At 42.7% G+C, this 13,952-nt stretch overlaps 1 protein-coding gene across 11 annotated transcripts in view; it reads left to right on the top strand.

The window, feature by feature from the left end:
- LOC104962757 (microtubule-actin cross-linking factor 1-like) overlaps positions 1-13,952 on the top strand; it is a 54,820-nt gene that overhangs the window by 21,846 nt on the left and 19,022 nt on the right. For 8 of the 11 annotated variants that reach the window (XM_010791260.1, XM_010791253.1, XM_010791259.1 and 5 more), the window contains exons 6-23: positions 93-419; positions 962-1,046; positions 1,552-1,778; positions 2,473-2,679; positions 3,297-3,524; positions 3,624-3,842; positions 3,926-4,129; positions 5,109-5,117; positions 6,285-6,510; positions 7,364-7,590; positions 7,712-7,834; positions 8,373-8,474; positions 8,655-8,756; positions 9,116-9,289; positions 9,489-9,644; positions 9,811-10,008; positions 10,741-10,869; positions 12,427-12,609. In XM_010791260.1, the coding sequence (XP_010789562.1) occupies positions 93-419; positions 962-1,046; positions 1,552-1,778; positions 2,473-2,679; positions 3,297-3,524; positions 3,624-3,842; positions 3,926-4,129; positions 5,109-5,117; positions 6,285-6,510; positions 7,364-7,590; positions 7,712-7,834; positions 8,373-8,474; positions 8,655-8,756; positions 9,116-9,289; positions 9,489-9,644; positions 9,811-10,008; positions 10,741-10,869; positions 12,427-12,609 (3,126 nt within the window). The remainder of the gene's footprint in view (positions 1-92; positions 420-961; positions 1,047-1,551; positions 1,779-2,472; positions 2,680-3,296; positions 3,525-3,623; positions 3,843-3,925; positions 4,130-5,108; positions 5,118-6,284; positions 6,511-7,363; positions 7,591-7,711; positions 7,835-8,372; positions 8,475-8,654; positions 8,757-9,115; positions 9,290-9,488; positions 9,645-9,810; positions 10,009-10,740; positions 10,870-12,426; positions 12,610-13,952) is intronic. The other 3 variants (XM_010791262.1, XM_010791252.1, XM_010791261.1) reach the window with 2 other exon arrangements.

The raw sequence follows: 13,952 nt of genomic DNA, 5'->3' as shown, positions 1-13,952 counted from the left end.
GGATCAGCAGGGGTTTGTCTGTATCTCTGCGGCCTCAAAACCAAAACACTCTCGCACGCACACACACACACACACACACACACAACTCCCAGGCGATCCAAGAGGAGATCTCCTCACGTGAATCTGACGTTAACCACCTCGAGTCCGTCAGCCAATCGCTGACCCCGCTCAGCTGCACGGCCGATCGCAATTGGCTAAGCGAGCGCGTGGGGGCGGTGAGGTCCAATCACTCGGAGCTCACTGATTGGTGCTCCCGGCGTGCGGGCATGCTGGAGCAGGCGCTGGCTAACGCCCAGCTGTTTGGGGAGGAGGAGGTGGAGGTGCTGAACTGGCTGGCAGAGGTGGCTCAGAGGCTGGCTCAGGTCTCAGTGCAAAGCTACCAGCACCAGCTGCTGGCTGAGCAGCACAAACACACCCTGGTACGCCCTCACGCACTCTCTGAATCACTCGTTCTCCTTCGAAAACATGGGAGCAGTATTTAGTGCGTTTATTAAGAATAATATACAATATATCAATAATTATAAAATTACATTTTGAATCGATTCAAACTGCACAGATATTTCATTATAAATGTTGACATTTCAAATTAAATTATATATTTAATTATTTATATATTCATCTTTCTTGTAATCTTTTTTATAATAGTTTTTTCTTACAAATTAATTATTCAAACACTTGATACTGATTCTGAAGTAAATACACTTTTTTTGTATTTAAATACATTACTTGAATATCAATGTATGACAATATATATACCTAAAATAATTAACGTAATCATTTCCTTCAGTATTTTATTTTTAAAAATGGTATACGAAGACCTGTAGCACTACTGGTGTAGTTTATTTACTTCGACTTTTTTGATCAGTTTCTTAAAGGATGCTCACTGTACATAAGACTTTGTTCTCGGGGCCAAAGAGAAAATATCTTACTGGATGTTAAACCCGCTCTTTTCTCCCCTTAGGCTCTAAATGAAGAGATTGTGAGCAGGAAGAAGACGGTGGACCAGGCTATCAAAAATGGACAAGCTTTACTAAAACAGACCACAGGTAATCTCAGACCCCTTATGTTCTACACTTAATTTAAACTCTATCGCAATCTAAATGTGTGCCTAACATGTCTGAAAGTGTTCAAGTGTTGTATATAATTCAATTCTTAGAAAGAAGATATAAAAAGCAGTCAATATTCTGTAAAATTGTAAATGATGTTGTGAAACCTAGTAAAAAATCCCATTAGAAATGTACCAAAAACATCCAATAGTTGTTGTAGATTCATATCCAAACAATCAGCGGTGAACCAAATTGTAACATCTGGTTTGTGTCTCTGTCCTAATGATATTAGCCATGCTGACTGCTGGCACTATTAGTAGACCATTGTCGGTCTACCCCATAATAATACTTTTTCAGACCAATGTTGTAACAACTAGAGGTACTGTCAAGCCCAAGAAGCTGTGAGATTTGGCAGAACATGCTTGCAACGGGGAATTTTAGGAGATAATCAAGAAATGAAGAGCCACAAATTAGAAAGGGATTTGATCTGGTGTGTCGCCTGCAGGAGAGGAGGTCCTGCTGATCCAGGAGAAGCTGGACGGCATCAAGTCGCGCTACGCTGAGATGACGACGGGCAGCAGCAAGGCGCTCCGCACGCTGGAGCAGGCCCTGCAGCTGGCCACACGATTCGCCAGCGCCCACGATGACATCAACCAATGGCTGGATGCCGTTGAGGCGGAGCTTAACAACGTGGAGCCCGACGCAACACCCGCCTACCAGGAAAGACAGAAGGTGGGAAGAGTTTAAGACAGATTTTTATATATTTTTGCAATGATTTTGAAGACACTATAAAACAAAAGGGTATGCAGAAAGTCATTTGTGACTTTATGTCACAAATGTTTTCACTATTTGACATGACAGTCTGCTTCCTGGTATATTATTAACATGGCTGTGAGTCACTTAGATTAAAATGAGTGTTTGGATCAATATCTACACATTGCATCTGTTCTCTTGTACACTCATTTATGGATTTGTTATAAAATATTTGCTGTTTTATTATTCCACTGTTGAAGATGCAGTTTATTTGAGCATTATTGAGTTTTGTGAAAGTGACTCCCGCTGGGGCACTTGAATGACAGTCTGTAACCGAGGTGTTAAGTTGATAAAACTCTAATCATCCACATTTTACACTTAATTTTGGTGACAGCTCCTGTCGGTAATGACATTTTCATCCTCTCCAGTATCAACCCACTCACAGTTGCCATGGTGACATTGATTTCTTGGAACTCAATTACAGTTTATCATAGCTATTGAATTTATTTAGAAATGATTGCTGTTTAATTTGTTGCTGCCATCCAGTTGGTTTCACTCTATAACGCCATTTTCAGCATTTCAAATGTAATACGTTTTCAGTTTTTAAAAGACAATAATGCTCCCAATAATGCTACTTTTGCTGTAAACTAATCCTTATCTTTGACTTTTGCAGGAGCTAAAGAAGGTGTCTGCAGAGAAGCGCCTGGTGCTGGACACGGTGAACGAGGTGGGCAGCGCTCTGCTGGATCTGGTGCCGTGGAGGGCCCGCGAGGGTCTGGACCGCCTGGTCGCCGATGCCAACCAGCGCTACCGCCAGTCTGATGAAACCATCAGGCAGCGGGTGCAGCTGGTACAAGCTGCCATCCAGAGGTCACAGCAGGTACTGCAACATATGTGCAATAAATGTTTTGCTCAAATTCCATTCATTTAATGTATTTTACTGTGAGCACCAGGGACATTAGAATATATACAGTAAACATAATTAATACAAAATTAAATATTGATATGTTATTTACATCCACATCTCGTAAACAATCCAGCACTTCTCTCACTATCAGTTAGAAAAACATTTCTTTGGGAACTTTTTAGTTATGTGTAACTGGAAAAAATAGTTCCCAAAGAAAATGTATTACGGTTTTAATCTTTATCTTGTATTTTTAAATAAACATTGACCATGAATAAAAATACTTTAAACTCAATAATAGAAGAAACCATTTATTTACTAGCTCATTTCTATTTCTCATTCTCATTCTCACCCGGCCTAGACTCTTATTTTGAGTGTAATTCATTTGTCGTAAGTGACACAACGAAATTAACATGGTGAAATATCAATTTGACTGATACCACTGTTATCATTTTTTATTATCAAATTCTCTACAAATATCACAATAATATTGCTATTGTAACTTCTTACACTCAAATAATCGTGTAGCGAAAATCTGATTGTGACAGCCCTTTAACTTTAACCTGCTGAACGCTAACTTCTCTATCTTTCAGTACGAGGAGGCGGTGGATGCAGAGCTGGCCTGGGTGGGGGAGACGGAGCGTAAACTGACGTCTCTGGGGCCCCTGAGCCTGGAGCCTGACGTGACCGTGGCCCAGATGCAGGTGCAGAGGGCCTTCAACATCGACATCATCCGACACAAAGACACCGTGGATCAGCTGCTCAGCACCAAGGAGGACATCCTGGAAACCTGCAGCGACGCCCAGAAGGATGCACTGTTGGTCAGTCACTGAACATGAGAAATTGAAACTAAACTAATCAAACTTACATGGGATCTTTGGAACTGATATCTGCATGTCTTTACATTTCTCCTTCTGCAGGTGAAGACAGATTCGCTCAGCGCTCGATATGAAGGCGTGAATCAGATCCACAGCGAGCGGTTCTCAGCTCTGGAGCAGGCCCAGGTTTTGGTCTCTCGCTTCTGGGAGACACACGAGGAACTGGAACCATGGCTGGGCGAGACAGAGACCCTCATCACGCAGCTGCCCCCGGCCGCCATCGACACCGACGCCCTCCGCCTGCAACAGGACCAGATGAGGGTAAGAGAAGATGTCAAGTCTGTTCTCTTATTCCAGCTGAAATGTGTATTTTGTTCCTCACTCTCTTTCCCTTGCCTCTCCAGCTGCTGAGGGAGTCGATCGCAGAGCACAAGCCCCACATTGACAAGCTGCTGAAGATCGGACCCCAGCTGGCCGAGCTTAGCCTCACAGAGGGGGCGAAGGTGACACAGCGCTACAGCGAGGCCGAGAGGCGCTACCTGGCCATCAAAGAGGGGGTCAAAGGTCGTGCGACAACCTTAGACGAGGCCGTTTCACAGTCATCACAGGTACGTCTCAGAGGAGAAGCTGCTCACTGTTTAAAGAACTGTTTTAACTGCAGACCTGGGTCTCATAAGTTAGTATTTCATCTACTTGGGTACCAGAAAGTCTGAAGGCTTTGATGTTTTAAAGTGAATTCAGTAAGCTTGAATTACATTTTGTGTACGATTTTATCTTATTTGGTCAACTTTGCACCTCCAATTTTGCAGGGAGGGAATGATTTGCAAATTGTATTAAACTTGTAAACGCTGTTTACAGCTTGTTAGATCATGTCTGCAGCCCAAATCAAAACAGACTGATGTGATTACAAAGCGGCATGAAGTTTGTGTTTGCTGCTGGAAACTAGAGGATGATAAGAAATGAACATGCATTCATGTCATGAGATCAGTGAAAGCTTCTTTTTTTATTTACTGTCTTTTTTATAAACACAGAATAGGTGAAGACTGGGAAAATGCAGCACAATCAGTTGAAAACATTACAAATATATACAGTATGTTTAAAAAACTATTGCTCAGCCAAAACGTTCCATTTCTCTTATCACAACGTCTATGTCTGTTAGTGCTAGTTTTCCTTATGGATATTTTTCACACTTCATCTCATGAGACGTCATTGAATCACCTGTGTGGCAGCCTTACGTGTCGCTGCCTTTCGATACTGCCTGACACTGTGTACTGTATGCATGGCTCTGATTTAACTCATTGTAATGTTTCTCCACCCTCCTCCACCCCCACCACACCAATCCATGTGTCTCTTCCTCCACCTGCACACTGTCCCCATCCCTCACTCCATCCTCACCTCCCACCTCCTTGTTGTCTCTCCTTCCTCATCCTTTACACTTAATCTAAATCTCCCTCACCTTCATGTCCACCCCCATCCTTTGCAACCCTCCACCATCCCATCCCTTGTTCATTGTGGATGTGCTGTGTGTGTTAACCCCCCCCAACCACCAACATTTTCTCCGTCATCACTGCTCACTGCATCACCCAGCTGGTAGAGGTAAGACCACAGACTGACATCGACCAACTGGCACTCAGGGGCGGCTGCGACACCTGATTTGGTTTATTAGTCAAATATGAGTCAATACTTACTATACCAATACCTACTTTTTTTTAACTAATTCAGTTCTAATCTGGCCACAAAAAGTCTTAATTTAGCTCAAATGCTCAAGTTTGTCTTGACATTACTGAGTACAAATTCTAAAACCACAATGTAATATAAAATCTACATAATGGTCCGGATCATGTGAATGCCAACCCTGAGTTTCATTCAATTCAATTGGTTAGGAAATGTCTTTGTTTGTAATTTTGTAGATTGAAATAAGCCTAAGAATTAGACATGCTTTCTATTAAGGATTATTTTAGTCTCATAATAGACTTGATGTATGTCCTTGAAGTGAGGCATAGCTGTCCTTCTGTATCACAAAATATTTCCCTTGTGTCTAAATGATGTTTGTTGTCTTATGTAGTAATAAAGCAAATTGATTGTCTTGAGGTACATAAAAAGCCCATCAATTACTAGAACTGGTACTGTCTTTGCTCTTTTGTTCATAATGTCTCCACTATCCAAAAGGTTTGTGTAGAAGCAGCTCCCTCTTGTGTGGTAGATCAGTCCCAGTTTTTGTACCTGGATGACATGCTGAATGTGCAATATTGAGATATTAAAGAGGCCATATTATACTAAACGGGGTTTTCCCCTTCCTGTAGTGTGTTATATAGGTTTCTGTGCATGTTAACGGTTTGCAGAGGCTAAAACCCCAACAAGGGAGTTTCTCTCCCACATACTCCCTCTGCCTGAAACGCCTCCATTGGGCTCTTTTGTTCACTTCTGTAACATAGTGACATCATTATGTAACAGTCGCTAAACCTTAAAGCATGTAAACAGTTCACAGTAGAGGCACACAATACAACTAATAACCTGAAATTGAGCTTAATGGGGCCCTTTTGAACATTTGATTAGAAGTGTATCGCTGTTTTACATCCCTGTTGAAATCTGATGTTAAACTCATAAGAAGTGAATGCCGCAGATGGCCGACCACCCACACCATATCTCAGTATTCTCCCACTTTCAAAATGTCACCCATCTATCAAAAAACCCAGCCCCCTCAACACACTCTCTCTACTTCCTCTTTATTAAACTTTTATCCAACTCTCCTTCCGCCCCCAGTTTCACGACAAGATGGACCCCCTGCTGGAGACCTTGGAGGGGGCGGTGCAGCGGCTGCGGCAGCCCCCCCCGGTGGCAGCCGAGGTGGACAAGATCAGGGAGCAGCTAGGGGAGCACCGAGCCCAGGGGCTGGAGCTGGACAAACTGCTGCCCAGCTTCTCGGCTCTGTGCGCCCGCGGAGAGGAGCTCATCGGACGGGCTGCTCACGACGACCCTGCCGCTCAGGGTCAGTAGGATGTGCCTGGCCGGGAATATAAGAGAAACAACAAAATCACATACAGGCGTAAATTCCATGTGTCAAACAGTATGAGGGGGATTTACATAAATATGAATAATCTCCCTTATATTTCATTAAAAATAGTTTGTTTTTAATGATTGATTTGAATTTCACCTTTTAATGTACTTTTTCTATTCATTGATAAGATGCTGTGCATACAAATTGTAGGTCTCCATCACAGACTGAAATTGTTTTACTTAAAAACGTCAACCAGCCTGCCAACTCTTCTTGTAGGCACTCACTGTGTGCCCATAAAAGTGGATTTTTATTTTAAAAATTCAAAGAACTTGCTATTATTGAAAATAAATATTAAAGAACTTCCAGTTCCAAAAGGAAATCAGAAAGTGAAGTGATAGGAAAACATAGCAGGCTTCTGTAATCTGGGAGAAAAACATTACAAATCTTATTTTGGGCTCCAGTCCAACGAGTCCACTTACTAAACAGTCCACTGTAAGTTGTAGTGGCATAAAGCCAGTGCGCAGGCCTTGTCAAATCTTGAAACTGAACAGATTCAGCAGCTCTGCATATTTCATCCTACGCAAATTGTCCAAACACACGTGTCTTTGTTATATTACCCTCCCTATGCCCTCCACACTTTATGAAGTGAAAGGCCTCACTGTGCAGATACAGTGGGAGTGGACTGATAAGAGACTTAACTTAAGAACTCCAACAAAGAAAACATTATTATTACTTTTTTGACATTACACTAAAAATGACCAAGTCGAATGCCCAGTGAGATCCAACCAGCTTTTTTTCTCTACCAGTCTGTGTAATCTCTGACTCCTCCCCTTTTCCTCCCCAGCCGTCCGTACCCGCCTCCTGCGCCTGCGCTCCCTGTGGGATGAGATCCGACAGCGGGCAGAGGAGAAGGAGGGGAAGCTGAACGACGTGTATGACCTGGCCGGGAAGTTCTGGGCCGACGTGGCGGCGCTGCTGAGCACGCTCCGAGACTCCCAGGACATCGTGAGGGAGCTGGAGGACCCCGGCGTGGACCCCTCGCTCATCAAACAACAGATCGAGGCTGCTGAGGTATGGAGGGCCAGAGGGAGGGACTTAATATAAACAGTAGGCAGAGCAGAGGAACAGAAGAGCTAATAGTGTGTTTTTACTTTGAAGGACTCAGTACCATGCCTTTGTCTCCTTCCACCAGGCTATTAAGGCAGAGACCGACGGCCTGAGGGAGGAGCTGGAGTTTGTCAGGACCCTCGGAGCCGACCTCATCTTTGCCTGTGGAGAAACTGAGAAACCTGAAGTGAAGAAGACCATTGATGAGGTGAGAAATCAGTAGTTGAATGTAACATTTACTCAAGTACTACACTAAAGTACCATATTTTATTTTTACTTTTAAATCCTCTACATTTAGCTGAAGTTGCTTTTCAGGTCAATATTTACATGTAACACATATCATCAGTTTAAAAAATATTGTGTATTCTTATAAGTTGCAAGCCTGTACTAGTAGTTTAAAATGCTGTAGCTCTACCACCGCAACGTTAAAATGCTGTTTACATTCATGCATGAATAATAACAAACAAATGTACTCGCTGAGTTGGTTCATTTAGCATCAGGAATTCTTCTACTGTAAATGTTGACGCTAACACTTCTCTACCAGTAAGTACGATGTTTAATGCAGGAATTTACTTGTTTTGGAATATCTTTTCCTGTGGTATTACTACTTCACTAAAACACTTGTAAACAACACCAAGTTCTTGTGAAAAGAGGGATTGGCTTTAGTAAACACAAGATAATTAAATAAATGATTTAGCCCTGCTACAAGTTGGCCTAACTAACATTATTCCTCTGTGTGCTCCCAGATGAACGCTGCCTGGGAGGGTCTGAACCGGACGTGGAGAGAGAGGATGGAGAGGCTGGAGGAGGCCATGACAGCGTCTGTGCAGTATCAGGACGCTCTGCAGGTCTGTGCATCACTTAGTCTTTGTTTATAGTCACACTGGGCCTTCAGATGCACGTAAGCCCTTCTTTAGTGTCTTTTTTGCACCAATTAAGAAACCAAAACAGTTTCTTCCATTGCTATATGGTCATCCATAATAACTGTGATCATGTTGTTAACTTATTGTTTCTGTTTTATTTTCCAGTCTATGTTTGACTACCTGGACAACGCTGTGATCAAGCTGTGTGACATGTCCACAGTGGGAACTGATCTTGGAACTGTCAAACAGCAGATTGAAGAGCTCAAGGTAGGTCATTCTCATTTCTTGTTTAAACAAATCACTCATTAATTTGAATATTATATACAAAACATAGGTTTTATTTTATCTAGATATTTTCCATGATACTTATTATCACCTTTAGTGATTTGAGTAGTTAAATACCTTAAAGTCAATAATTAAGGTCTGTGGTAGGTATTTTTACTTGCTGGATTTTCTATTAAATGTAACTAACTTTTTTTTAAAGAAAATGGATGAAACGGGTCGTTTTAGACATATGAAAAAACTTTTCAGATTGCAATTATTGTTTGGAGATAACCTTGAGTCAGTATTAAGAACTAACCATATGACTCTTCTCTTCCTCTCATCCCTCGGTTCCCCCTGAGCAGCAGTACAAGGTGGAGGTTTACCAGCAGCAGATTGACATGGAGAAGCTGTGCCACCAGGGAGAGCTGCTGCTGAAGAAGGTGTCCGACCAGACGGACCGGGACATGATCCAGGAGCCGCTGACCGAGCTCCGTCACCTCTGGGAAAACCTGGGGGAGAAAATCACACACAGACAGGTAAGAAAACCGAGCGTAGCAGCAGTGGGGCAGAAGAGTTCAAATCTACACAGCAGAGTAGCAAAATAGCAGAAAAATGTTTTACTGTTACATTATTCTGTAGCTTACCCGATTGTACGATTTTCAACTGCTTTTCATACTACCTAAATGTTTAAGTTGCTATTTTTAAGATGAAACTTCTGTCTTCCTTCCACAACAGCACAAGGTCGAGGGTGCCCTGCTGGCCCTGGGTCAGTTCCAGCACGCTCTGTCTGAGCTGCAGGCCTGGCAGAACCACACACACACCACCCTGGACACACAGCGGCCCATCAGCTCTGACCCCAAGGCCATTGAAATTGAGCTGGCTAAACACCACGTATGTCTCCTTTTATCGCAACTTATATGAGAGAGTTCTCCTTTGTTTCATTATATTTTTGACATTCTCAAAAGTCTAAAAAAGGAAAATGGGGAGCTAAGGCTGGATATGAAAAACCAATATATTTATGTTTAATTATCTTCTCTCTCCCTCCTCTCTGCCCCAGGTTCTGCGTAATGATGTTCTTTCCCATCATGCAACTGTGGAGAATGTGAACGGTGCTGGCGCTGAGCTGCTGGAGTCGTCTCCTGGCGACGAGGCCAGCCAGCTGAGGGACCAGCTGGACCATCTGAACCAGGGCTGGCAGAGCCTCCTGCTGAAGACCCAGGAGAGGCAGAAGCTGCTGGAGGCCGCCCTGCACCAGGTAGAGGAGGAGACACTGATCTGAGTGCTGTGGAATCACAGGGACACCCTGCCTTTAGTATGAGGAAGAAAGGAAACAAACCAGAACTGATGAAAACACTCATAACTTTATATATTTAATAGTTGTTATTTCAATAATTTATGAATGATTGCAGTAGTGATGGTAAAAACGATAGCTTATTAGGTCCAATGCTTGTATACAAACAAAACAACATAAAAACACTACAGAGCCATGGAAAGGAGTTAATATTCCAAGAAAAGTATTTTCCATTTCTGAGATTAAAGTGGTACATTTATGAGAAAAAACTCAAGCAATGCAGGAAAAATCCTTAATGATATATGAAATTATACATTTGCAAGAAAAGATCTGAAATTCTCTAAGATTAATTTCACAAATGTTTTAGTTTTTTATTTAATGTCAAAATAGTTTATCTTTTCAAGGTTTGATCAACCTCATCACACCACAGCACCGCCACTTGCCTTTTGTTTCGCCTACAGTGGACAAGCTTCATTTGAATGAATGTATACTTTGCCATCACATTTAGCATTAGAGAAAACCTTCAAATGTTGGCCCATAATCACCATATTATCATAAGCATCCAGTCTTCAAATATACTTATCTGTGAATTTGGCCAACAACATGTCTTATAGAAATGGCATTTTTTTGTTCATGATATCTGAATTTATAAGCTAACATAATTGATTTGTACTTAACTCACCTTTTTCCTTGTAGGCTGAGGGTTTCCATGGCGAGTTGGAGGAGTTCCTGCAGTGGCTGAGGAGGACGGAGAGCCAGCTGTCTGCCGCCAAGCCCACCGGCGGCCTCCCTGAAACAGCCAGGGAGCAGCTTGAGCAGCACGTGGTAACAAACCAGAATCACACTGCACCTTTATGCTCAGAGCATCATCAACGATACACAAAGAGACACTTTAGACTTTCAAATTGTAGATGCTTAAGTCACTTTCGCACTTCTGCTTCATTTTGCAAACTCACAAGAAGAGATTTTTGGAAATTAGACACAGTTTAATGAGGGAAAGTGCAAGCAGAGATGTTAATATAAACTGGACCGAAGACCCGAGTTCAATTCCGGCCTGGAACCATTTGCTGCGTCTCATTCCCTCTCTCTCCTCTTTTAACTATGTCTCTATCATTGGTAAATAAACAATCTTTGAAAAAAAACATATAGTCTCTCCCACGCTGGGTAATAAACATCCAGAGTTGTAATGCTGAAGTTATAAGGTATTACTTTATTATTGCTGTAATAAACACTTGTAAAATTATTTAATCCTCTTTCAAAAATAAATCTTAAATGTAACAACCCTGCAAAGCTGATTCAGTATGAGGACAGCCTTTTTCTAAAAATACTATACTAAGTATACAGCAGCTATTTCTGCAATGTCATAAAATCATTTTATAAGCACATATATTTTTACTAGCAAAGTTTTAAGCAGATGTTCAGAGTATTATCTGACACATTGTGCTCTGTTCTCCTCAGTGACACATGTGTATGGTGACTGTGTAACTCGAACAGCTTCTATTGCCCTCATCCAACCATTGCTCACCTCTTATGCCCCTTTCACACCAACGCGTTTTCAGCTCCGGCTCGGAGCTGGAGCCTGAAAAGTAGTAGTTTTTTCCTGTTCACACCGCAGAGGCGCCGCCTCTTAGCTCCGGAATCCGGTTCACTTCCAGCTCCAAAAAATTGTCGTTCTAGAAGCAAGAGCTTCGGAGCTAAGAGGCGGCGCCGCTTACGTCTCTCTTACGTCGAGGCCTGCAGGAAACTAAACCCACCTCCCCTGAACATGGGTCGACTGAAGTGTCTCGTCATGCCTGCCTACAAGCAGTAGTGCTAAGCAAAGTGACTAGAAGGCAACCACACATTTATAAAAAAAAACACACTTTATAAAGTCAGGCAACACTAACCAGTAACCAGGCTTCGTATGATTCTGTTTATTTGCACCTTACTTTGACCATCCGTTCGCTGTTATTGATCATTGTGGAGAGCAGGCAGACGTTTTGTTTTGTATTATAGCAGCTATCGGATGGAATCAATACATGGGCTGCACAGGTTGTCGTGAACAAGTATAAGGTTGGAGTTGGAGAAGTAGTTATTTAATTTAATCTGGCTTTGCTTTAAAAGCAACACGATCATCGACCCGACGCAGTCCCCCGTTGTTGTTGCTGTTGTTGTTGTTGTTGTGAGTGCCGTTGGGGAGCAAATCAGCGATGTAAACGATGACGTCATGACGCAGCAGCGGCAGCACTATCCCGGCTCTGAATGATGTGAACAAAGCGGGAGCAGAAAAGGGAAACCGGAGCTGAACCAGAAAAGCTCTAGCTCGGAGCTAGAAAGGGAAAAGCGCTGGTGTGAAAGCTGCATAAGTGTTATCTCACACTTGTGTCTTCTCTCTGTGTGCAGGAGCTCCAGGCCCAGCTGGCTCAGCGGGCAGACCAGTACCACAACCTGCTGGACCAGGGAGAGTCCATGCTGCTGGCTCGGGGGGGAGAGGAGGCCGGACCCGGCACCACCCAGACCCAGCAGAACCTGGCCATGCTGCAGAACAAGTGGGCCAGCCTGAACACCAAGATGGACGACCGCAGGGTAAGACTGAGACACGAGGAGGTGTTTTATTGCTCTGCCCTACTTTATTCTAAAGATGCATTGGCCATTGACAGCCACACACAAACACACACGCGCGCGCACGCACGATTTAGTGGTGTGGAAGTTCCTTAGAACTAGGGAAGAAGATTGGCAATTTATAACACCTGCAAGTCCAAAATAGGCCTTGGAGAAACATCTTTCAAAATAAGGTTAAGAAAAGAGAATTGTCCTTTAATTTTATGCATTTTTGAAAGAACAATTTATTTTCAATTTTTCATTAAAGATACAACAATGTTTGCCTACTGTATGCTGTAAATTATAGTTCTTAAAAATAAACATTGGACAAAATCTGAATGTGCAAATCACATTTTTAATTAGCACAATTAAATGATGAAGGCACTTAAAAATGACAAGGTATTACGAAATGTGATCTGTATTAGTTTTTTATTAGAAAAAAAGTCCTGACAATTGGGTCCTCTCGATGTAGCTCCGTCCTGTTCTGTTTGTAAAGCCCGCATCACACTGTCCCGAAATGGACACCCGATGGACACACGATAAAGGAAATGTTCGACTCTGATCGTAGCAACATCGGGCCATTCGTGAGGGCATCTTAAGCCATCGTATGACCACCGGTGGAGTTTCTCAGGCTCCGGCAGCAACTTCGTGAGCGGTAACTTCGTAAGGCATCTTGTAAAATCGTGTCATCTTCGTGTTATCATCGGTGCCATCGGGCATTCGCCTTCACTCTGATCGGGGCGAATGCCCGATGGCGCCGATGATAACAAGATGCCCTCACGATGGCCTAACGAAGGGCAAAATTGACACGAATTCAACACGAAAATTAACCTGCTCAAGGTCCTTCTGCAATTTTTTGGCATGCCGAAGATTTTGCCACCGCTCACGAAGTTGCTGCCGGAGCCTGAGAAACTCCACCAGCGGTCATACGATGGCTTAAGATGCCCTCATGAATGGCCCGATGTTGCTACGATCAGAGCCGAATTCGAACATTTCCTTTATCGTGTGTCCATCGGGTTGTTTTATTGCACAACAAAATCATGTAAACATATTATGTAAATAACCCAATTTGTGTTCTGTGAAACTGAAAAGGATATAATATAGTATTTTGAAGACGAGTTGACAGGGAGTTGTTGTTGCTATGGAAACAACATTACGGAGAAAACTTAATATCTTCTACATATAAAGACGGATAAAGTAAAGAACAAAGTCTGAAAATATCAGTACAGTATCATAGTACTTTAACACACCGTAATTTTCGGACTATAAGGCGCACCTGAATATAAGCCGCAGCAGCGGCATACCACTCTCGGTTCCACTTTTACTTT

This window comes from Notothenia coriiceps, unplaced genomic scaffold (assembly GCF_000735185.1).
Source record: "Notothenia coriiceps isolate Sejong01 unplaced genomic scaffold, NC01 NC01_scaffold00035354, whole genome shotgun sequence".
NCBI lineage: Eukaryota > Metazoa > Chordata > Actinopteri > Perciformes > Nototheniidae > Notothenia > Notothenia coriiceps.
Note: the sequence above shows the minus strand (reverse complement) of the source record. Positions and strands in the feature narration are given on the sequence as shown.